This window comes from Sander lucioperca, chromosome 7, assembly GCF_008315115.2.
Source record: "Sander lucioperca isolate FBNREF2018 chromosome 7, SLUC_FBN_1.2, whole genome shotgun sequence".
Classification (NCBI taxonomy): Eukaryota; Metazoa; Chordata; class Actinopteri; order Perciformes; family Percidae; genus Sander; species Sander lucioperca.
This window is the reverse complement of record NC_050179.1, coordinates 13,643,823-13,669,429: the sequence shown is the minus strand read 5'-3', so window position 1 is coordinate 13,669,429 and position 25,607 is coordinate 13,643,823. Positions and strand designations below refer to the sequence as shown.

The window sequence follows — 25,607 nt, the reverse complement described above, 5'->3', positions numbered from 1 at the left end:
GATTACTGAGACAGATAAAGTTGAAGGGCCTGGTGGTCTGAGCTGCTGGGATTCAACAGTGAGGGCCACAAAATCAACATTACATCCGCTTCCTGCACTCTAACCCAATTATCACATTATGTTTTAATGCTGTTTATTTGCTCAGTTGACTGGCCGGCTCACAAGCTAATCTCCACATATGATAAAGCTTATACAATTTAGGACTCATTGGGAAATTTGCATTAAGAGCTTCCCTGTGGAATTTAATGTGGCTTTCATATTGTGTGTGTGTGTGTGTGTGTGTGTGTGTGTGTGTGCGCGTGTGCGTGTGTGCGTGTGCGTGCTCTCATGTTCATCTCCTGTCCCCAGATAACATAGCATCTGAGCTGGAGAGCTTCATGGGATTGATTCAGAAAGTGACGGGCTATGTAAAGATTCGACACTCCCACGCACTTGGCTCACTGTCCTTCCTCAAAAGCCTGCGTTACATCAATGGGCAGGAACTCATCGACAAGTATGTCTGCGCTGTTTGTCTGCACTTGCTGTCTGTGAATGTGTGCATGCTTGTGTGCGGTGACTGAGGGCATGAGCAGTGAAGTTACATAAATGTCAGAGTGACTTCTTGTTAAAAGGGTGCCTGCCCTGGATGGTGCATGTGAACATTAAAGTGCTCATATTATGCTTTTTGGCTTTTCCCCTTCCTCTATTGTGTTATATATCTTTTTTGTGCATGTTATAGGTTTACAAAGTTCACCCCAAAGGGACTTACCATCTCCAATAGAAAACACTGTTCACAAACTGCTCCAAACTGCTCTATTGTAGTCCAGCGTTTACTTCCGTGACAAACGTTCATCACTTTGTAACACACGTTATAATGCTCGCCTAGCTGCTAGCGTGGCACGCCCTCATACTCTGCTTCTGACTGGCTGGTAGTCCTTACCTAGCTACTGCGCATGTGCAACTTCCAACAAAGATGGAACAGAAGTGAGATGTCACTCGGTAGATAAAACAGAGAGCTCAACACACAGGGTGAAAAGAGGAACCGCAGCAATGTGCAGTACAACAAATATATATATATATATATATATATATATATATATATATATATATATATATATATATATATATATATATATATTTTTTTTTATAAATAAACCATGTAAACCTATTCTGGTACAACCTCTAAATACAATTATGAACCTGAAAATGAGCATAATATGAGCATTTTAATGTACAATATATATATATAGTATAAATATCATGCCATGCAGACAGGCCAGATGAGTGAGTGTGGCGACATAGCTAAATGAATAGTCTCAGGTCCATCAGACTGTGATATCAGCAGCAGTCTTATATATGAGGGAAAGCTTTTTTGGTAATGGCCAAAGGGGTCATGGGAAGTCCTGTCGTCTTCTTGTTGTCATTTCTCCCAGGGTAAAGTTTCACTCAGAGGAATGCTGTTGAGGATGGCAGACATTCCTTTCGCTCTGGAGGTGTTGTGCATAACTGACTGCTAGAGTTTCTGTTTCATGTCCTCTTCTGTACAAACCCAGACATACACACAAACCTGACCTCATGTGTCATCCACCTATTTTAGTGGTTAACGCTGCCACCAGGTGGCTCTTTTATTCACATTTCTGACAACTTTAGCTTTCATGAAACATGTAAACAATAAAAACACTTTTTGTTGATCTATAGGAGATGGTTGTAACCTTTCTTGCTCTCTTTTCATTACCAGCATGTATTCGTTCTCTGCCATCAACAACCAGCACCTGCAATACCTGTGGGACTGGAGTCAGCATAACCTGACTATTGGGAATGGACGTCTCTTCTTCCGTCAAAACCCCAAACTCTGCATGTCTGAGATCCACAAGATGTGGGAGAAGACGGGCATTGCTGTGAAGCCAGAGGAGGGAGATTTCCGTAACAACGGTGAAAGAGCCAGCTGTAAGTATATTCACTTAAACTTTGACAGATTGATCTACAGTTTTGTTGCGAGTGATCTTAAAAAAAGACACAATCTGTGATTTTGTTTTGCAGTCATTCGATGTGTGGGGACATTAACAAAAGGCAATGTTATGCCATTTTAATATTGTACGTCTCTCATTACGGGTCTGCTCTGTCGCAACAGGTGAAAGCCATATCTTGAAGTTCAAGTCTAACATAACATCAAGTTATACGATCAGGCTGACATGGGAGCGCTACCGGCCGCCGGACTACAGAGACCTTATCAGCTTCATAGTCTACTACAAGGAGTCGTGAGTAAACAACTCATTATCCTCTATGTCATGTTATAAAATAATTCTACAGTGAGGCAGGGTGGGTATGGATGAAAAAAACGCAAAAAAATATTTGATTTCGGACATTCAAGTCAGAACTTAATGTTTCAAACAAAAGATTCCACTCAAAATCACAGCTATTTTATGGAAAAACTAAATCTTAGATGATCATATCTGTCTGGTTTTGCACATTTTACCCCAATTGTTACTTACTGTGTGCAGTTCACATTTCTGACATCTATTTTCCAAAGACACGATTGAGCTTTTGGATTGATTTCCTGCCTTTAAGGCCCTCTGATTTCAGATTACCAACAATGCAATACAAACAACCACATTTACAACATCCATGTCTGCTTATTGTTTGAGGTCTGGGTTTGATTATGTCGAACTTTGTACAAAGTGAAACAAATGGCTGCCTTGAAGGCAGGTAATACATCAAAAAATGTATGGTATGCTTTGGAAAATGGTTGGTGGAAATATGTAAAACCATTGGCAAAGATGAATCATATATTCAAACGTGACCTAGAATGTGTTTTACTTTCATACCAACAATGAAATTTGATGTAATGTTTTGTAAATGAATATGTCATGTTTAAGTGAAGTCATTTTGGTCAATGCACAGCCATGTTTTGTTTTTTTACCAGCCCTTTCCAGAACATCACAGAGTTTGACGGGCAGGATGGCTGTGGCTCAAACAGCTGGCACATGGTGGATGTTGATTTCCCTCGGGATAAAAACAATGACCCAAACATCAGTCTTCAACACCTCAAGCCCTGGACCCAGTATGCTATTTTTGTGAAGGCCATTACCCTGCAGGTGGAGGACAAACACATTACCGGAGCAAAGAGTGATATAATCTACATTCGCACACGCCCATCGCGTAAGTCTGACCAGTCTGTTGGCACCAATACTGTAGTGATTGTAATGCAACCATCTCAGTAATGACTGTAGACTATTTTTAATGTAACATACCATGACTTTGTCTCTACTGCAGTGCCATCTATGCCCAAAGATGCCCGTGCATATGCCAACTCTTCAACCAGGCTCATGGTGAAGTGGTCACCTCCAGCCTTTCCCAACGGCAATCTGACCTACTACCTGGTCCGCTGGCAGCAGCAGCCTGAGGACAGGGAGCTCTACCAACATAACTACTGCTCCAAAGGTGTGCATAACTTATTCTACCAAACAGTAACCATATTTTTATTGTGTGAGCTCTCCTACTGATAAGTCCTTCCCTGTCAGTAAAAAAAAAAAAAAAAGTCAGACTTTCTGGGTAATACTTTTTTCTTTTTGCTTTCTTTCCGAGCGTTAATTTGAGACGATTGATACCAATCTAAAAGCTGCCCCTTAAATAATTACGCAGCTACAGCCAGCGGCTAGTAAGCTTAGCTTAGCATAAAGACTGTAAACGCTTGGATTTTTGTACAGACAAACAATATATAATGTAAGTGAGCTAAGCTAACAAGCTGCTGGCTGTAACTTCATATTAACGTACAGACATGAGAGTGGGATCAATCTTCTCATTTTCTCTCAGCACGAATGTGAATATGTCTACTTCCCTAAAATGTTAAACTATTTCTTTAATATGGAAAAATAACTCTAGGAACTGCAGGAAATGTGTCAAAAAAACATTATAAGCAGCTGCTGTGATAATGCATCCCATTGCTAAACACTCTTGGTTTCTCCTAAAACAGAGTTGAAGATCCCGATCCGTATCCCAGCCACAAGGTTCACGGACATGGAAGAGAACACCAAGCCCACCAAGTCAGACCTGGCAGGCGCAGAGAAGGGAACATGCTGTGCTTGCCAGAAGACGCCTGAGGAGAAAGAGCGGGAGAAGGATGACCGGGTCTTTTTTAAAATTTTCGAGAACTTCCTCCACAATGCCATCTTTCTGCCAAGGTATAGTAAGCCACAGATAGTAGTGGAGTTAGAATACCAGCCTCACAGTGACCTTGTTAAACTGTTTACAGCTCCTGTTCTGTGCCTCCTTTCATTCTGTGGAGATGGCCATCAAAAACCTGAAGTTGTTTGTCTTGCTGGGTCAAAATGAGGAATGAGGTGGCGGCCGCGAAATGGCTCCTCTGTGGAGCTGACAGGATCCAAGCACAGGGGCGTAGATGGACCTGACGGGGGCTGAGCCGGCACGCTGGGCTCAGCCCTTTTGTCAGGCGGTGCATATGAGGAGACATGCTGAGTAGGATCCAAAGCCTTCTTAGCGCTCTTGTGGCTTTATGTTGCCTTGGCAACGGTGCCACGGGGGATGTTAGGACCTAGCAGGCAGCAATTTAGGCAGCACAAACAAACCCAGGAGAGAGATGTGATTAAGGAGTCTGAAGGGCCTAGTTTGGCTGCACACTCGTAGCTGCTTAGGCTTTTGTTCCTCACAATAGGGACTGACATCTGTGTTGTGTTATCATTTAACTTGCTCGTGGCTAAGGATGTTTCACTGTTTCAAAGACTCCCGCTCCGTCCTCCTCCCACACTCTTTTATTCTTATATGGACAGCCACAAACAATCTATGCATTTGTGATTTCCTTTAACACTCCATCTCGAACATCCATCACAGTAAAATATGGAGACCTTTGATATACTTTTTGCTTCCCACTAAGAACACACAGCAGGTATCTTATAAATCCATAGCTTTAAACGGTGCCTCTTGAGTCTCCAAAGTTTATTCATTCAAACAGCGTTACGGTATCCTTCTTTTTTTCCTTTGCAACGCTCTTGTGGAACTGGATCGATATTGCTTTGGAGGAAGAATAATAAAGCGGCTTTCTGTTTTAATTGAAGTCATACACCCCTTTTTTTCTCTCTCTGGCTGTGTTGATTTGTTATAGTATAGCTGTCTAGGAAACAAGCGGATGGCAGTCCCAGGGCTCAGTCTGTATATGCACAGACTCCACTGTAACAGAGCCAGCATTATTACAAACCACTCTAGGGAAAGGGCTCAAAATCTGGGAGTTTTTTTCAAAAGTTCAGGGTTTAGACCTAGGGTGAGTGGAAAGAGGGGGGGGTGAAAACAGAAACAAAAAGAAGAGGAAATGTTTTCCATTTTGTCCCCCTCCACTTGGCACTCCACTCTTCTCCTCCCCTTGCACGCTCTCTTTGTCCGGGACTCGTTTTATTTTTTTTCTGGAGCAAGACAGCTGCCAGGAAATGTACAGTGAATCCATCTGGAATTTAAATTAATGCGGGAAGAGCCCCATCAGCGATAGAGGACAAACACAAAGTAAGGAAGGCAGACCGATTTAGTGAAAGAGAGGGAGGATGGCTGCACAAAGAGGATGGCTGCCAGTGTCTGTTTAGGAGACCTTGTGGTACGATCCAAAACCTGTTATCAGCTGACTGGAGCATGTATTCACTGTAATCGCCTGCTGTTGGTTGAAACTTATGATGAATACATACAAGATACACTGATAAGGACTCCCTAGAAGTTATCTCTTCTTCTGTCAGATCCAGAGATTTTGAGCCTGCCGTATGTGTTGCTGCAGTTAAGGCCTAGCGCTAATAATGTGCCCTACTGGCCACAGACTGAATGTGTAGTTATAGCTTTCCTCTCTGGATTCCATTGCGTGAAGCTAGATCTTTTTTTAGGGGGCGAGGTCAGGACACTAACTGTAGTAACTCACTAGTTATAAGGTCATGCTACAGTCAGCTGGGGAGCTTTCTCACAGTGTCCTGCTTAACCCTGACTCTCATTGCACATACAGAAATTGAATCCTCAAGTTTTCTCGTCTGGCCTCTCAGTGGGTCTATCCATCTCTCTTCCTCTTATTCTATCGCTTTTGATACAGGATAGGTCAAGATTTACTCTGCATTAAATCTGCATCTCTCACTCCTGTCAGCACTCTCCTGTCAGTTTTCATATATGTTTGATGTATTTTCCAGTAGTATCAGGAGCAGTTTTTGAGTGCTGGACTTTGGATTGTACAGTTATAACTGTCAGAGAGGAATGCTGACATGTCAGTGCGACTGGTCTTTCCCACGGATCTGTCTGTGTCTGTACACTCCTTGTGTAGGTGTATGTCTGCTCAGACACAAAAGATGCTTGACTAGCTTTGCTCAGTTAGGTCTCTGAGTTTAGCATTTTATTACACCTGGTAGAGCTGAAACGATTAGTCGATCAACAGAAAAATAATCAGCAGCTATTTTAATAATCAAATTATAATTTTAAGCAATTTTTAAAGCTTCTTAATTGTGATACTTTGCAGCTTGTCTTTGTCTTATTTGATAGTAAATTGCATATTTTGGGGTTTTGAAGTGTTGCCGGACAAAACAAACACCTTTAGTTTAGTCTTCATCTTGGGCTTTAGGAAATTGTGATAGGCCTTATTTTACATACATACATGGACTAAACAATGAATCGATTGGGGGACAAAATCGTCCAATTAATCAATAATAAAAATAATTTTTAGTTGTGGCCCTAATTCCCAGTATACAGTTTAAATGATGTCTAAGCTGTTTCATATGATGTAATAAAAACCAAGCCACCTGTTCATGCTGTCCTCACTTTGCAAGAACTCTGTAAATGCTCCATATAGCTGTTGTCACCTGCTGTCAATACAGCTTTCACTCTCTTTCCTTTGTCCGTCTGCCTCAGCTGACTGCCCTGTAGGCGTCACAGGTAACTACTGCAGGCAAGGTGCCCTGTGGCGTCTGTTGATCCTCTGCTGCTGCTACAGTCACAGCTGTCAGAGCCTGCTTGCCCTCAATAATGACGATGTCCAACTCTAGGCAGCTCCACAGCTTATCATCTGCACTATGAGACCATGTGTCCGTTCACCGCAAATGCCCTCAGTTTGGCCGCTGAAAATTGCAACAGACAGGCAACAAACAGTTTGGTTCAGAATGTCAGTGTCACAACAGTCTAAGACACATTTTCTGTCATGTCAGCTTTTCTTCCCTTTTAGACTTTTTAATTGTTGATTGGGATCAAACCTCGCCACTGTCGCACTAAATGCTTGCTCTTGGGGGAATTACTAGAATTGTTGGGGCTTTGTAAATTATAGAGTGTGGTCTAGACCGACTTTATCTGTAAAGTGTCTCGAGATAACTCTTGTTATGATTTGATACTATAAATAAAATTGAATTGAATTGATCAATGGACAGAAAGTTTTTCTAACTGGAAAAATCACTTTGTGTCTGTCTTTTTCTCTTTCTCCGTCTGTCCCCCTCACTATGATCTGTCTGACCTCATCCTTCGACACAGCTCCACAGGGAGTAGTATGCAGCGTCTGGACACATGGCGCGCACACACACACACACACACACACACACACACACATTAAAATACGCACATACAAATACGCACTCACTCCACCCGGTTCAGCAGGATGCTTCAGCTTTGTGTAAAATGCTTTTGGGGGTTATAAACCTACAATTCTTTGTTACGATAGGATTTCCAGGACATATTGTATACCTTTTCGTCTTTTACTGTAATAACAGCGCTCACTATACTTAAATCTACTTTCTTACCGCTGTTGTATTCTCTGTTTTTCAGACCTCCAGATCGTCGTCGTAGAGATGTTTTTGGTGTGGCTAACAACACACTGCTGCATGAGGGTGTTGGTAGGGGAAACACCACCCTTGGCCCGGGGGATAACAGTACAGATGGCATTCCTCCTATCAAGGAGTACCCCTTCTCAGATGATAAGAGCACAGCAGAATATTTAGAGATCCCCAACCTGCGGCCCTTCACTGTCTACCGCATTGACATCCATGCATGCAACGAGGAGGTGGGGCGCTGCAGCGCTGGAGCCTTCGTCTTCTCCAGGACCAAACCTGCAGGTTAGAAAGGGGCCTGGATACAACACAGCACAGTATGCTGTAACATCTTCTCTTACAGTGCATTGTAGACACATGCTTGTTGTAATGTTTTGTAATTGTGTCTGTTTGCCAGTCAAAGCAGATGACATCCCTGGAAAGGTGATCTCTAAAATGTGTGAGAATGTTAAAGGTTGTGTGGTGCTGCACTGGCCAGAACCCGCAATGCCAAACGGACTCATCCTGATGTATGAGATCAAGTTCGGTCTGGGGACTGAGGTGAGTCAGGCTGGGTATAACTAAAGATCCCCTCAGACATGTTTTTAAAAAGTATCAGAATACAAAAGATCACAGCACATGAGCACAAAGATACTTTCCGCCTTCATGAGATGAATATGAAAATGGCCTTCTAGTGTCAAACTGTGCGCATACAACATTCTGCACAGAAAAGCTCACAAATCCAAGTGAAGTAACAACAGGCAAAACTAATTTTTCAGCAGAGCGAGACTTAAAGCAGCCATATTATGCTCATTTTCAGGTTCATAATTGTATTTTAAGGTTGTATCAGAATAGGTTTACATGGTTTAATTTTCAAAAAACACCATATTTTTGTTGTACTGCACCGCTCTCTCTCACTGCTGCAGATCCTCTTTTTACCTGGTCTCTGTTTTAGCTACAGAGTGAGACCTCTTTTCTTCTTTCATCTTTGATTGCACTTGCACATGCCCAGTAGCTCAGATGTAGATCATGTCAGCTAGCTAGCTCAATAGACAGTAAAAGAAAGGCTGTTTCTACAACTTTGGTCAGTTACAAGGCAGGATTAGCTGGGAGACTTCTAAATGAGGGCGCACATGTAAGTAGTTCTTTTGTAGATTATGGTGAACTTGTGTGTGTTGTAGCAGTGCTTTGCTTTTGAGAACGAGGTAGCATGCTAGCGTTAGCATGCTAACGCTAACGCTACGAGCTAATGGTTGTGGTTAGCCAGCTCATTTTGAACAGCTCACCCAGAGACTGAAGGCAGGACACATTCAGAAACTGTATCTCACTCAAAACAGCATGGATGGATTTTTTTCAAAGTTTGTATGTGTGTGGAAGCACCAGAGACACAAAATAACACCCCAAATCCCAGAAAAAGAGATTTTTTCATAATATGGGCACTTTAAAAAGTGATAGATCTCATAGTCCTCATACTGGCTCAAACATTGTTTTTTTAAAACAGAATGCACAGTACACCGTTTTACACTACTAACCTGACCCTGATTGATCACTCTCTTTTAAACAGTAACCACCATGTGTTTGTTTCCTTTCAGCCTGAGAAACACGAGTGTGTGTCGCGGCAGCAGTACCGGGAGCACAGAGGAGCTCGGCTGACCAACCTGGGCTCAGGGAATTACTCTGCTCGCGTGCGCGCCACTTCGCTAGCAGGGAACGGCTCCTGGACGGAGAGCGTGTCCTTCGACGTGCCTCCGCCCAAACGTAATGCAACTATACTCACACATTAAATACTGTGTATTGAAAACAGCTGTTGACGGATTTAAAGTAGATAAGGAACGACACCTTTAGTTAGTGCTGACCACTTTTATTTCCCTGTTCTGTCTGGCAGCAGGCGATGATGTTACGTTCTACTTGGTCATCATAATTCCCATCATTGTGACACTTTTCATCGCCAGCCTCACCACGATTCTCTACTTTGTGAACAAAAAGAGGTAAGTGTCTTCATGAACATGCTTTCTACATTGCCAGACAACGTCTCTTGATAATGTTGTTCTACCTTGCTCTGCTAATGAAACTTAATGACCAGTGTAATGTTAATTAAAGTTAATAGGTGTTGTTTTCATTAACATTCTCCTGTGGTAAAGAGTAGAGTTCTTATAGAGAATTACACATCCCATCCACAATCAGAGCTGCCTGCTGACTAACTTAGGTGTCGTTGTGTCAACAGGAACAGTGACAGATTGGGGAATGGAGTCCTTTATGCGTCTGTTAACCCCGAGTATTTCAGTGCTGCTGAGAGTAAGAATATGCAATATCTTGTCAATTATTTCACAGTTATGTTTCGCTGTGAGTATGTGTTGTTGACCTGCTATTTGTGTTGTGCCAGTGTACGTCCCAGATGAGTGGGAGGTGGCCAGGGAGAAGATCACAATGCACAAGGAGCTAGGCCAGGGCTCCTTCGGCATGGTGTACGAAGGCATCGCCAAGGGAGTGGTGAAAGATGAACCCGAGACACGAGTGGCCATCAAGACGGTCAATGAGACGGCCAGCATGAGGGAGCGCATTGAGTTCTTGAACGAAGCCTCTGTCATGAAGGAGTTTAACTGTCACCACGTGGTAAGAGGGACACAGTCTAAAATGGTTACAATTAGGCAACTGAGTGAAAAAAAGCCTGGAATAAATGCAGATAAACCATAACAATATGGCTTAAAATAAACCAGCATATCGTTGTACTGAACCCAGTTGCAAGAAAGTGCTCCGAATTATCATCATTTCCTAATTAATCTGCATAGACGCAGGGAGAAAGGTGACAGCGGGTCACAAGCACTGAGTACACTGTGCTTGTCTTTACTCAGGCAGCTCCAGCCTGAGGCAGGGTTTAGCCTCCTGGAGATTGTGTAGATTCTCTCATCAGCATGATCACAGCCTCATTAACTATGTTAACCGAATGTGTTAAAGATTTTCCCTTTGGAAAGCTGCTGTTACAACCTTTTTATCAAGTCTGGCTGCTAAAAATCCAAACACTCAATTATAAAATCCAATTTGTATGATTTAAAGTAAATGCATTTTTTTACAGTCTTTAAAGCAAATTAATGACTGAATTGAATGATTATAAGATGTGAAATATGAACAGTTGAACAATTTTTGCTTGAAAGCTAAGAGCACTTCTGAGGGCCTACCTTACTATGTAATCATTTCATATTTAAACTATATACCAATCTTTGGTTTTTTTGCAGTTAGAATAGTAAAAATCAACTGTTATATACTCACAGGAAATTATACAATTCATTCAATCAAAATTACTTTAGACTTCCAGTTAATTTTCACTTCTAATGTTTTCCAAATGTTATAGTCATGTTTTGTTTTCTGAGGTATTCCTGGAGCTGTTTCACTACCATCTGTTAAATATATGTCCCAGTTGTGAGCAGCTACTACATTTCCTTTGTGCATTGCATTGTGGGAGAATCATGTCCATCAACACCACACTTAAAAATGTTTTAGTATGATTACTGACTGTTTTGAGTATACTTTATCATTTCCCGTACGAACACACTACATATTCCCATATTTTGCTTAGATTTAAGGTGTAGTATGGATTTGGGACTTTTGACTTATCATATCTAATCTGTGCTGTATTATGATTGGTGTAGGTGCGGCTGCTGGGCGTGGTCTCGCAGGGACAGCCTACCTTGGTGATTATGGAGCTGATGACCCGTGGAGATCTCAAGAGCTACCTGCGATCTCTGCGCAAAGAAGTAAGCAGCTTTTCCTCACTCACACACACACACACACACACACACACACACACACACACACACACACACATATTCACACACTCACACAGATGCTGTCTCTCTCTAATAGAAAATGAGAATTGTCACATACACACTAATGTGTGAACACATACATAAATGCTGTCCCCATTTTTTCTTTCTCCAACACCCATGTGCACATTTCCACACATAGCATCCATCCCTCACTTTGTAATGCTGAACTGTAACCAGTGTCCAGCATTGTGGCTGACTGAACAGTGTTTTTTCATGCTCTTTACTCTCTCACCTTGTCCACAGAACAGCAACAGCCAGGTCCTACCCCCGCTCAAAAAGATGATCCAGATGGCAGGGGAAATCGCCGACGGCATGTCGTACCTAAATGCCAACAAATTTGTCCACAGAGATCTGGCTGCCAGGAACTGCATGGTAGCTGAGGACTTCACTGTGAAGATTGGAGGTAAGTCAAGTTAATACGATGCCTTCAGCCTCCCCTGGTTGCTCAATGCCAAACCCACTCTACCGGCCTCGAAAATAAGTGTTTGGATTTCAGTGAGTGCCTGAGGCAGTGGAGTCTTAATGTAAATGGCCAGAGGGAGGGAGGAGGTGAGGGAATGGATAAGCTCTCAGGAGCTTCCTCTCCCACACAGAATGAGTGATATTTAGTGGCTTACCCAACCTCTGTTTTCGTTTTTTTCTTCAGATTTTGGCATGACCAGAGATATATATGAGACGGATTACTACCGAAAAGGAGGAAAGGGCCTGCTGCCTGTCCGCTGGATGTCTCCAGAGTCGCTGAAAGATGGCGTGTTCACTACAACGTCTGATGTCTGGTATGAGAACACACCACTTCTTACTTCTTACATCACTTCTTACACTCTTACACACACTCACAAACCTGCATAGTGCATGTATAAATCTGTCCTAATCCAGAGGGCTTGCAAAGTATTCCAGAAATGTCTGCATATTTTAGCGTATCCACAGTGGATACGCTAAAATATTTCATGCTGTGGAGTCAAAACTATAAAAACATATACATATATCACTTCAAGGCCAACATTCTGTACTTAACAGTTCGAACATGCATTTCCTGTCCTCCATCCTCACTGTGTATGCTATGACAGCTAGTACTTCCAAAACCATCACAATCTTTTGGTTTCCAGCTGGCTCTCTGGAAATTCCTCTCTCCATGACGGAGGAGTTTAGAACAAGATACATCTTTATTTTTATTTTTTTAACTGACACCTTTTTTATGCCAGCCCGCAGTAAAATCTCAGTTTAGAGTTTGGCCACATTTTTCTATCTGGAGCGATATTGTTGTAGAGAAATACAAGTGTTTACCAGCTTCCTTGCAAGTTTTTGTTTCCCAACTCAAATGTCCCACGGGTCAGTCCCTAAGTGTGGGCTTAAACTGCTCCAGATGTTCTCAAATGAGAGGTTGCAGTGCCAGCACAAACCCACCTCCACATTTGCGTTCTCTTTCTTACCTCTTTGATGTTGTAGAGATGAAGTTTAGCATAAGACAAACCCATTATGAGCTCCTTAGGAATCCACGAGTAGGTGACTTTTATTTTGTTGATCGAGAAAAGCTGTCTGAATGTGGCTTTGTCTGTCAGCCACTTAAATGCAGTGTTGTTATAAGGCTGTTTAAAAGACTGTTGAATGTATTCTCTGAACTTATGCCAGTTGTGAAATTATGACCAGCAAGACTGAACAAAAAATGTGGTCTTTGTTAGTCAAGTTAAGAAGTTTCTTAATGAATAGTTCTATAGTAATCTCAATGCAAGGCAGCTTGAGGTTAAACTGAGGTGATGTTTACTGTACTGTACATACTTTAACTGAGGCTGGTGCTGCAGTAATGACATCATTGTAATTCACTGACTGGTACACTGTTACACAGCTTACATTACTCGTAATACTGCCAGGTTTTAGGTTTAACATAATTTAGATGCTGCTTCTCTCATATTGTTCTCCAACATCCTCTGATCAGTGAATGTTGTCAGGTTACTCTTGCTCTGACCATTACATTTTAGGTAACAGGCTACTTATACTCTAGATAATGTAGGGATTTCAAGTTGCAGTAATTTAAAAGAAGCATTTTTGGCCACTTAGGGGCAGCAATCTACACCAAGCTGAACATTAAACATACAGTACATGTATTAATACATTTTAATTTAACACAAGTTTAGAATACTGTTTACATAAGAGGTGTCTTGAAGCTGAATCAATAGTTTCTTTGGAGGCTTTGAGGCAGCGTAGCTAACTGTAAACACAACACTGACACAATATCACCTTGCAAAGTTGAGAATTGTGGGGCACTGCAGGCGGGTGCTTCTTTGTGGGGTTTGTCACTACAAGCGTCACCTAACAATACAAAATCAGTTTGATCCAATGACAGTATAAAAATATTATAGTGCAGCTTTAAAGGTTCATACCAGTGGTTTATTTGCTTGCTTCAGCACATAGTCTGCTTGTTTTTTGCTTTTCATTAGTTAATTAACTGCAAATAACGCATAAGTTTTCACTTAAAGTTGCATTACCACACAACTATAATGTAGAATTTACAACAAACATTATAAAAACAAACATATTCACTGTAATGGCAAATAAGCAGATTTTTTGTAAAGCAAATAAATGCGCTGTAATAGACACATTCTAATTAAAAAATACTAGTCTGGTCCTTCAAATAAGAAGGATTTATTTAGAAGTAATAAAACAAAAAAACTGCTGTGCTCGATGGCCTTAACTACAGCAGCCTTAAACGTTTGCTGCGGTTTCACTAAATGTATGCAGCGCTGATCAGCATCAGATAAGAGGCAAAAATGTGAATCATTTTAACAAGATTGCTGTCTCTTTTCTCACTGCAGGTCATTTGGTGTCGTGCTGTGGGAGATCGCCACCTTAGCAGAACAGCCTTACCAAGGCATGTCCAATGAACAAGTGCTGCGCTTTGTCATGGAGGGAGGACTCTTGGACAAACCTGACAACTGCCCTGACATGCTGTAAGCCTCCTCCTATCTGTGATCAATAACTGTAATATTCAAACCTTTTAGGCCTTTCATGTTATGTTACAACACCCTTGAAGGATGTATTGTTTTTTTATCCTCTGCTGCCCCGCAGAACCTTCTGTCTCATTCATATTTGGCCCAATGTCTATTTTAAGTTGTGGTTTGAAGTGTGTAGGCTATCATGTGGTGTGGTGCATGCTTAGGTAAGGCCAAGATGAGGCCTGACATTAACGTCACAGGTTAAATGTGGTCCGTTGACGACATGGCCCCTGTGGTCAGCTGGCAGCGAGAAGCCTCCTCACCCGTCAGCCTCGGCCCATAGAAGGGATGCCATGACCCGTGTGTGAAAGATGTCCCTCATTCCTGCCGCCAACAATGGGCATAATTCATTTATAACTCATTAATGAATTAGCCCTGCTGGAAGAGAAGAGAAATCACAGCACAGTCTACTTGTCAGCATGCAGCGCTGCATATATGCACCTCTCCTGTCCCACTCTGACCTCAATAAGAAGGCATTCTGCTCTCTCCCCTCCCACTCTCAATGGCTGACCTCACCTTAGAAAGAGAGTGCAAGAGTAGAAACAAAGAGGGCCGAGTGTTGTGTAGACACAAACCTCTCGTTTCTATGGCAGCCTGACTGTTGTGTCCTGATTACAGGAGTGTGTGGATTGTGTTACAGAGGTAGTGGTGGTGGTGGTGGAGGGTTAGCCTCTCAGTCTGTGAGCAACATACGGGGAAGTTAGGCCTTTTGCCCCTGGTCGCCTCTAGTTCAGTGACTTAATGGAGATTTCCAGAAGACTGCTGAAGTGGGGTGAAGCCAGAAGTCCATACAAAAGCTGAATAGAAAGATGCAAGAAGAGAAAGCAGGATAACAGACAGAGGGATGAGTCATATTTGGAGAGTCTTGGATGTCTCCTCCTTGTTCCGTCTTTCCCATGGTCAGGTAGCTCTGGGTCACTGATTGGATTTCCCATGTTTCTGTCTTGAGTTTCCTATAGACAAAAGTGCATTCTCTCTCGCAGGGTTGGGCGAAAAACGAAACGCAGACTCCACAATTATATTAAACATCATTTATTGTGGAATGTGCAGTATCACCCACGCTGCTATTATACATCAAGGTTTCACCACACTGGGGATATTGCATGTGTTAAGTTTTGCAGTTCTGTTGGAAGAGATTCCCGTTCAGGTTCATTAAACATTTACCATAGATGTTTGTAGACTGTTCTGCACTCACACTTGGCCTTAAAGTGTGTCTGTTTCTGATTTTATCTGAGTGTTTCAAGGTTCTTTTTGTCCATTTTATTTAGTCTGCTGAAGTTTTGGCCATGTCTAGACTGGTGCAGATTATTTTGTAAAAGCCTGACTGCGCACAGAACTGAGGCAGCCATGTTGGTCACCAAGGTTGCTTACAAGTTAAAGGTGCAGTAGGTAAGACTTAAAACTAACTTTCTGTCATATTTGCTGAAACTGACCCTATGTTCGAATTGAACTACACGAAGCAGGTAATTTAAAAAAAAATCTGGCTCCTCTGGTACCACCTACAGCCTGTAGTGCGATTTGCAAAAATCCACAGCTCCCTGTTCAGATGCACCAATCAGGGCCAGGGTGGGAGGGGGGTCTAACTGCATGTCAATCACTGCTCATGCACACACATTCATTCTCCCTTGTGAGGGGAGGGGCTTAGGAGACCGTTTTGGGCTTTAGTGGAAAGGGGGGAGGGACTGAGAAGTTGTCGATGTTCAAATTTTTTGGCTAAGTCCTAGATCTTCACAATCCTACCTACAGCACGTTTAAAGCTCAGTCAGTAATACTGTATTTATACAGCACATTTGGTTTGTTAAAATGGAACTGAATGTACCAAAAGTGCATGAACAGGTAAAGAAAAAACTGGTAGCAGTATACAAATAAGAAGTGACAAAGATGTTGTTTGACTTTGAGGAGCTCTTTCATGCCAGCTGAAGAATAAGTACATATACAGCTCATGCACCACTGTGAGCTTGCACATGTTGCTAACGTCACTGGTGACAGGTCAGATATAAGTTCATTTAGCTTAATGCCAATAGCATGTGTCTGGCTGTGCCATGATTGGCAGGATGCCGACAAGAAGTCAGGATTTATTGCAGTGTTTGTTTTCTAAATTTGCATCAACAAGCTTCGTGTGCAGCAACAGATGGTGGGGGAAGAGTTTTCAGCAGGCAGGATTACTCAGACAGGTTACCCCCGCGCGCCGGCCCGGCTTCAAGCATTACACGTCTTTTCATGGGAGGTCTCGGCTGCCTTGGTTTTGACATTTGAAAGTCAACTTTAAGACACTTGCTGCACTGCTGAAAAACAAGCAAGAGCCGTCCCTCCTGCTGCTTTAGAGTATAAAGCAAGGCGGGTGCTTTGGAAAAGTTTTACCCATAATTCCTTTGTACAGAGACGAGCAGGCACCCAGCTGCAGAGGCTGTTGTAGACTGCAGAGACCACTGGAAGAGAAAGAAAACAAGAGCGAGGGAACAGCAAGAGCTGAGGAGAGATGACTGAGGTGTTTATGTCAGCGGGCCTTCGAGAGTATTCTTAGCTTGTTAGTGTATAATTGAAGTTGTGGTGTGTGTTGAAGCACCACACAAAACTGTAATAATTCTCCCTTTTTATGATGTTGTTTTGACATTCCCAAAGCTCGGCTGCTGGCCTGGCACAGTAACCTTACGTATGATTTACTGTGCTGCTGAGTACATACATTACTGATCTTACTGTACAGTATGTGTTGTAATGTAGCAATAAATAAAACGTATCCAAAATTTAAATATCTCATTTGAACTGGCATGTTCACTAAGAGCACCTGTTGACAACAAACCTGTATGAAATTAATCAGCAGGCTCAAGAGATAAGGGCAGGTATGAGTGATTTCACACATCCTTTTTAGTGTGTATGAGCTGTTGCCTTCAGGCGAAAGGTACATACAGTACATAACATTCACACCAACTAATATAGGAATACAAACAAAATGTGAAAGACAAAAAGCTGGGCCTGTTTATGTGAATATAACACTTATTTTATTTTGTGTCCATTTTAATGTTATGAAAGGCACAGAATGAATTTCCAAAAAGACAACAGAAAAACAGTAATCAGAGCATCTTAGTACAGTATATTGGGATAGTTTTTTCAAGATCAATATAGTGAACCTTAGTGCCAGTGAGTATTGACATTGGCTTTAACTTCGGTGTCTCCTGCCACCTGCTGGTAAGAAACGCAAAGTCTTCCCACTCTAAATAAAGGATAGGTTCACATCTTTTCAAATACACAATACTACTCACATGCCCATGTGTACATTGAAAGAGTTGTCCGCTGCTGTAATCATTCCTCATGTCCTCCTGGCTCTGAAGTGGTACAATTACACAAAATCCATAGTTCTATTTTTGTTCAGCCTAAACTTATATGCGGCTTCAGCAAGTCCAAGTCAAATTACCTTGTTGTCTTCCAAAATTATCTTTTAAGTACAACATTTATAGTACAAATGCATATGTGAATATTGAATTAGACCTAAAAAAAACGGAACCTATGCTTTTAATGAAAAGAAAAAAAAAATCTACTGTGCATTACTAACCCTTTTTACCTCGCGTCACTTGCAGGTTTGAGCTGATGAGGATGTGCTGGCAGTATAATCCCAAGATGCGTCCGTCCTTCCTGGAGATCATCAGCAGCATCAAAGAAGAACTGGATCCTCCCTTCAGGGAAGTGAGCTTCTTCTACAGCGAGGAGAACAAGCCACCGGACACTGAGGAGCTGGACATGGAGGTAGAAAACATGGAGAACATTCCACTGGACCCTGCATCCGCCAGGCATCCCTCTGCTACTGCCGCCGCCCCCTCGTCGGGGTGTACAGGAGGCACGCCGCCTCCTTCTACCCAGCAGTTATCCCCCATGCAAGGTCCGAGTACTCCGTTACTGGGACTTGTGTCTCCCTCCTCCCCGGGCCCAGTTGCCTCAGCGTCTCCAGGCCAAGCCTTGGACAAGCACTCAGGACATGTTTCGGCCAACGGGCCTGTGGTGGTACTCCGGCCCAACTTTGACGAGATACAACCCTATGCACACATGAATGGGGGCAGAAAGAACGAACGGGCGTTACCACTGCCCCAGTCGTCGGCCTGCTGATATCAGACCAGCCCCTCCTCCTCCTCTAACACAGGGTAATACAAACCTTTCCTCCATCTCTTAAGGAGGGATGGATGAGGTAAGAAATGACTTTCTTCTACTGTGTGCCAGTAGATTGTCTCTCCACTCCTTAAAGGTCAAACATAAATAAAGTCTAAAAACCTACAAACAGTACAGAAACCTGCTAAAGAATATGGAGTTTGGTGGCTCAGACTCTGGGGAACTCCTTCGTGTGCTGCCTGTATTTCAGTTGTTGTTACATAAGTCCTTGGAGAAGGAAAACAATACAGGCACGCATCTTGACTTAGATCTAGACATGAACTTAAAGAAAAAACTTTTTTTTAGCATATCTGCCAGCAAATCCAACAGAAGAGCACTTTTTTCCTGATGATTTCAGAGAGGATGTTGTGGATATTGGAGTGTGTATTCATACAAAACACATGATCCTCTCTGTATGGCATAGCCCCATTTCTAAATGACTTTCCATCAAAATGACTTTGTTTGCATGAGCAGACCCACTCATGTCATGTGAGGATTCCTCAATTAGAATGTTTGGACTAAGATCATTGTTTCATTTCCCTGTTGATATTTCTGTGATCCCGTCAGCAGCGGGTCAAAATGGAAGAGGAGGGCCTATTGTGTATCTGCCAAACTATTGCCAAATCAAGCTTTTTCTTCAGTTTCATATAGGTCTCCCTTCTTGTTTAAGGCTGTGATTCAGAGTTAAGATAAGTCTGTCTAGGGAACAATACCAACATTGTTTGGTGGTTTTGGTTCAGACGTCATGCTTATCTTTAGTACTTTAGTGTGTGTGTGTGTGTGTGTGTGTTTTTATCACAGGACAGAATACAGTGTTACTGTTGAGACTAGCTGCATTCACACCTGCAGGAAAAAGTTTTCAGAGTCTGCATTGGGGCTTTAATCAAATTTAAAGTTAATGTTTTTCATATCAATTGACATAATAGCGGTAATAATTAATTTTAAGATGATTATCAAACCCAAACAAAGACTTTATCAAAATAACTTTGAAATGTCATATTTTCATTAAGTTGAATCATAATCTGCAACTAATTTGGTAGTCGATTAAAGTAATAAAAAAAAAAAAAAAAAAGAAGCCCAAATTGAATTGGTTCTCCAGTTCCTAACCTCCGTGTGAGGATTTGCTGCTTGTTGTCTTAAGTGATAGTAAACTGGATATGTTTGGGGTTTGTTTTACAAGCAATTGGCAGATTAATTGAAAATGAAAATAATCATTCATTGCAGCCCTATCTTTTCATATAATCACATTTGAAAAGCCAGCATGCTGTTTGCCTTACCAAAAAGTTCCATTTCAAGTCCATTCTAACTAAATAGACTAATGAAAACGTTCCCTTTCATCACTTGTACATCTGGGGAAAGTACACACTGAGTCAGCCAACTCTGAATCACAGCCTTTCTTTGTTTAAATAAAGAAACAAAATCATAAGTCTCACACAGCAAATAACTGAACTTCACAATCTAGGGATACGACTCTGCCTCCCCTTTCATAAATCCAAATAAAGTGTGCATTTCATGTGGGAGGTGAAAATCGTTCTCTCTGATACTGCTGTTCAAATTAAATGGCACCAAATAAACCACAACAAACAGACAGAGTGTAAGACCTGAGACAGAAAACGAGAAGGCGTTGGATGGGATTTTAGTAGCCTAGAGACAACTTTTAAATCACAGCAGGTCTCTTTTAAAATAGTCATTAGTTTCTCTACATTTCAAACACATATAAAGTTCTTACAGTTGTATTTCAGACTGCAGGATCGATTTTATACACATCATTGGTTTTGTCACTTTTGTAAACCTTTTTACGGTTCAAAATGTTTGCCTCTATGTCTGTACAGAACAAAGCTGCTATTTTATTCTTTTTCTCTTTTGGATGTATGTATGTATGTGTATATATATATACATATATATATACACGTGTATATATATGTATATATACATATATATATATATACACGTGTATATATATGTATATATACATATATATATATACACATATATATATATATAAGAATTCTTCAGGTTTGATATTTTATGGTCTCCACTACAGTCCATTTCTTATATCTTCAAACTCTGCTTAAAAAAAAAAAATAAAAATAAAAAAGATAAGATGATTTAGATATGAAAACATTTTTTTTCTGTTACCCCAAAAGGATTTCTGTAACACTATATTTTGTTCATTGCCTTTTATTTTTTATGAAATCTTTCCTCCTGTATTTGTTTCGTGGATGTCTATAATATTATTATTATTATTATTAATATTATTTGGAATGGACACCTTAGCTCGATGTGTGAGTGTGTACTTTCTGCACCCTTTTTGTACTTGTTGTCTAGCACTGCGCCTAGCATTGCCCTCTAGGTGCAACTCAATCTCAGGTCAAAGTAAAGGCTTTGCTTTCTCCGCACATTCTCATGATTGTCCTCTACTTGTGTCAGCTTGTACCTCCCCCTTTCCTCCCCCATCATGTTTTGTTGAGTCCGGTAGCGCCGTCTCTCCTCCCCACTGGCCCCTCACTGACCTCTACAACATACTGTACCTGTCTCTCCCCCCCCACCATCCTTTTGAAGTCTGTGTACGAGATATTTAGTTTATACCAGATCTGGTATTTTAACCCATCCATTGCTTGCCTCTTCTTGAATCTATAGGGCTAATTGGGTTGTCTTGTAAACCATTCAAAATCAGATTTTTTTTTATTTCATCAACACTCACGCACAATTTAACGCCACTTCTGCTAATGTTACTTCTTCAAAGTGAGAACAGGTCTGACTGTTTGTCTTCATAATCACTGCTTCTGAAAACCAAATAAAGGATGGGTTAAAGTCCAGGGAAGGGAACACACTTCAATGTCATGAATGGAAAAAGGTCTTAAAATGGAGGCTGAATAGTGAAAGTGTTTGAAGGATTTCTCCTCATCTTTTGGAAATGTTGCCTGGTGATCCCCCCCCCCCCCCCTCTCTCTCTTTGAAGTTTTTTTTTTTCTTTTTCTGTAGGAGTGTTATTTATTTATTTTTTTATTTTTCCTTTTGTGACATCAGTTTAAATCACTGTATACATGCCCCATGATTCAGTATAAAGTTGGATTTTTTTTTCTATGTATTTTCTTTGGTGTCATGACTGGGGGGACTTTGTTTTCTTTCCTTCAAGTATATATCTACCTCACTCTTTTGAAATATATGTATGCGTATGGAAAACAAGTACATCTTACTCTCTCATCAGTTTGTATAGAAACCTCATCTGGATAAAACCCACAGGGATCTAGGTAAACCTCACAAAGGAGATGGAATATCTGTGTTGTAAGTACAGCCCAATGACTGATAGAAAAGTAAGTTTATACCTCTGATAATACAAAGGAGAGGACTTCAGGACAGTGTGCTTTTGTTCTCTGCAGAATCGGTTTAAATTGTTGTCAGGTATTCAGTTGAGAAAATATTAGATAATTATGTCAACCTACACTTCAATTTGACTGGATACAGTGTAGCGAGACTTAGAACAGGTGCAGTAGAAGTCTAAGGTCAAGACCAGAGACCGGGGCTCAACATCAACATCAGATATCCCATCTCCACTGACTCCCAACATATTGTCACAACCTTAAATCCTCAAAAGACTAAACCTTAATTTTCTCATCTAAAATGCATTTATATAGACGTCTGAACAGTTATCCTGGGGAATATTTAAAAAGGGAAAAAAAAAAAATGTTTTATTGACCTCCAAGAAAAATTGCATTTGCTGTTTACCTGTAGCCTGTAATGCTGCAATGTTACAGCACAACCCAAAAATCCAGATGCCATTCACAATCATTTGTCAGTCAATGTTGGCTTTGTTTTTTTTACCCCGTAAACTGAGTGTTTACGTGAACGCCATCACTTCCTCTGTCCAAGTCTACCTGCTGATTGCCATGACGTTCTAGCCCTAGTGATAGCTAATTTTCAACTTTCTCTGTCTTTTCGATCATTTGGAAGTAAACTCAATACGACTTTTTCTGGCCTATTTGTACTGCTACATACACTAATGCTGCTGGTTAAAACTGTCACCTCAGTGGATCTTCTCAGAAAAACTTCCGTTCTTCTACTCACAGCGGCTACTTGGAGAGTGCTGTCTCAGTGCAAGGGCGTCTGAGCTGGATGCGTACAACTATTTGAAAATTCATGTTGAAATTAATACCCAAAAGCAATAAAACATAAATGGGATTATGAATAAGCCACTGGGTAACTTCTAATGTGAAATCTGGGTGCTCAATTTTCATCTAAGCATTTTCTCTGTGCAGAATATAAGAGAATCAAAGAGTGAACGATTGTTTTTGGTTGAAAAACAAGCAAGACTTGCTGCTGAATGTCACATCGGTTCAGAAATCACCACTGACAAGCAAACAGCTTGTGTAGTTACTTTACATATCTGCATTTATGTTTTTTTTCTGTTTCAATGCATGTAATAATAAGATACAAACTTTTCAGTTTTGGGAGTAGACATTACATTGACCTGTTGTGAGGTGAATTACTAGTTACCATTAGATCACAAACCTGTCACAACTACAGCATTTAAATAAACACGTGGACATGTATAGGACAGGGATATTGCGTAGATTACGGGTAGTCATGGTAAAGAGTAAACAACATGATTAGAAAAGATCATAGGCCTACGTTTACAGCTTCACACTAGTTGCTTTTTTGCATAACCAGATTTCAGCGTAAACATACAGTAACTAACTAAAAAAAAAAAACATTCAACTTAGTCATCTTTATCATTTTCTTTCTTCTGAATGTTCTTCATGCAAACCTCAGGTTTATGGAGGATGCGTCAGTGCATTCAAACTGCAATAATAAGTTTGAGGTTTATCATTATCATGCCTCTGTTTTTATGATTTGCATTCCTATATCTTCTGAGGGGGCCTTGGTTTACTGCTGTTGTTTTATAAGAATACTTTCACAAAATCTCTGTTCATTACCTGATTGGTGGAAAGAAATAATCAAAAACCTTCACTAGATTGTTTTGTTTTTTCAAGCTCTGTATCTGAGGCCTCAAAGTTTTTTCACACCTATAACTGAGATGGTGTATTTTTGACATGCCATCTCCAAATGTGTATCTGAATATTTCTTGTATTTTCTTTTTTTTCCCCTGAAATTTTGAATAATAAATGAATGAGAACTTCTACTGTTTGCTCTATTTAATTCCCTCCGAGGCCACACTTTCTAATCCACAGCGTCACCAGTGATCTCTTTGTGTCTTGCGAAATGTCTTCATTAGAAGATCTACCTCGCTGTGACAGCTGGCTTGGAGAAGTCCTCTGTCATCATCTCCTCATGTGGTTTCTGAGGGTCCTCCAGCTGGTCCAGCATGGTGTGAATGAGGCTCTGCAGCAGAGGTACCAGTCTGTCAGCTGAGGTCAGGCTGCCAGATGACGGTACATGGATGAGGGCTGCTCTTCTCTGACCATGATACAGTGAGAAGTAATACGCAAAATCACACAGGTACCTGAGGAGGACAGAAAGCATTATATCATACTTTTGAGTGTCTGTTATCAACATGGCAGGAACAGATGCCTACCTGCCAGCATCTCTTGAATAAATGACATCCGTCCCTGCTTGTTTGAACTCTTTCGCGACAGCCCTCATGTTAACGACTGAGTCCAGTTTCTCTGGTCCTCCTTCCACACAGCACTGACTTTCAGGACAGAAGCCACACACATCTTTGTCTCTGTATCCACTGTTCTTTCCTGTTTGCTCCAAAAAGACGTCACTGGAACCTCTGGCTACGCCCAGATGTACAGCAAACTGGGACACGCACAAACAAACACAGAGTAAAGGGAGATATTCACCTTCTAATACCATAATCAGCTTTTAATTATGTGTTTCAACGTTCATTATATCCACCAGGGCTGTAACTACCATTCAGGATACTGAGGCATGACCTCTGTAGTTTTCCTGTGAAGGTTTTTTTTTTTGCAACCGCTTACACTCTACAAATAAAAACTAACAGGTGGTGGGTATTTATTATTATAATTTTATTCAAATTCAAGTTTGAATTGTTTTGGACGAATTATATCCAAATGAGACTGGTTTTAGTCTAATAGGGGATAGATAATGGAAAATGATATATAAAATATATATATATATTTTATTTATTTTGTATCCAAATATAGTTTGACACTATTTTTGGTATCTGCTCACATTTTCCTGGGTGAGAGACTTCCTACCTCTATTTCTACAAATCAAATGGCTCTGGCCCTGGTCTTGACTTGTGAAAACTATATTTTTACCTTCGGGTGAAGAGTTTGCCAAATCTCAGCAATGATTTGCTGAGTTTTAACATAACTCACTGGCACTTCCCTGATGAAAATATCAGTCCGCTCTCCAAATCCGACCAACTTCAAGCCCTTCAATAAAAAAATATTAGACACACGTTTAAGTTTTTATGTCTCACAATAGGCATGTAACACTGACCAATATTTTTTTTTTCCCCCCCATTACCTTGGCTGCTTTCCAGCTGGGGTTCACTAAGAACTGACGAAAAGGTCCAAAGCCTAACAGACGGGATTACAAATGTAAATGAACGCAAGTTTGAAAAGTTTGTGTATGAGCAAACACTATCTACTTTACCTGTAACCACCACGACTTCGCCTCCATTCATAACGCAGTCAGGGTGACACAGTCAGTAGGAAGGATAGTTGTTACGCACTTTCATATCAGGACACTGAAAAACAAGGCTTATTTTAGCTCCCGCAGCTCACCTTTTGTCCGCTTGGAGGAGCTGTTCCCCGGCAAATAAAAGATGAACAGCCCATGTGGAAGTGATTCATTCAGGTGCCTCCGGGAAATTCTTGACATCCAATTTACAGGTCTAAAAGGTCTAAAACAAGCCACACATTTAATTAGCCTGATAATAAGACTACACGTTTCGTTTTCACGCCATTTAAACATCCAAC

The 25,607-nt window shown here is 41.1% G+C and overlaps 2 protein-coding genes across 3 annotated transcripts in view; one reads left to right on the top strand and one right to left on the bottom strand.

Moving 5' to 3' along the window:
• igf1ra (insulin-like growth factor 1a receptor) overlaps positions 1-23,836 on the top strand; it is a 77,428-nt gene extending 53,592 nt beyond the window's left edge. Inside the window, exons 5-21 of one of the 2 annotated variants that reach the window (XM_031293487.2) lie at positions 349-493; positions 1,718-1,926; positions 2,111-2,237; positions 2,903-3,138; positions 3,253-3,420; positions 3,953-4,160; positions 7,762-8,048; positions 8,161-8,303; positions 9,335-9,500; positions 9,631-9,730; positions 9,967-10,037; positions 10,126-10,355; positions 11,390-11,494; positions 11,810-11,969; positions 12,213-12,342; positions 14,377-14,511; positions 18,132-23,836. In XM_031293487.2, the coding sequence (XP_031149347.1) occupies positions 349-493; positions 1,718-1,926; positions 2,111-2,237; positions 2,903-3,138; positions 3,253-3,420; positions 3,953-4,160; positions 7,762-8,048; positions 8,161-8,303; positions 9,335-9,500; positions 9,631-9,730; positions 9,967-10,037; positions 10,126-10,355; positions 11,390-11,494; positions 11,810-11,969; positions 12,213-12,342; positions 14,377-14,511; positions 18,132-18,654 (3,143 nt within the window). In that variant the 3' untranslated portion in view covers positions 18,655-23,836. Of the gene's footprint in view, positions 1-348; positions 494-1,717; positions 1,927-2,110; positions 2,238-2,902; positions 3,139-3,252; positions 3,421-3,952; positions 4,161-7,761; positions 8,049-8,160; positions 8,304-9,334; positions 9,501-9,627; positions 9,731-9,966; positions 10,038-10,125; positions 10,356-11,389; positions 11,495-11,809; positions 11,970-12,212; positions 12,343-14,376; positions 14,512-18,131 lie in introns of both variants that reach the window. The other variant, XM_031293486.2, reaches the window with a different exon arrangement.
• pgpep1l (pyroglutamyl-peptidase I like) lies at positions 21,308-25,413 on the bottom strand. Its single transcript, XM_031293490.2, has 6 exons — positions 25,282-25,413; positions 25,153-25,205; positions 24,942-25,058; positions 24,230-24,456; positions 23,939-24,157; positions 21,308-21,479 (listed from the first exon to the last, which is right to left on the bottom strand). The coding sequence occupies exons 1-6, from the start codon at positions 25,310-25,312 to the stop codon at positions 21,434-21,436; spliced, it is 693 nt and encodes a 230-aa protein (XP_031149350.1). The 5' UTR covers positions 25,313-25,413; the 3' UTR covers positions 21,308-21,433.
• Between the last annotated feature and the right edge of the window lie 194 nt (positions 25,414-25,607).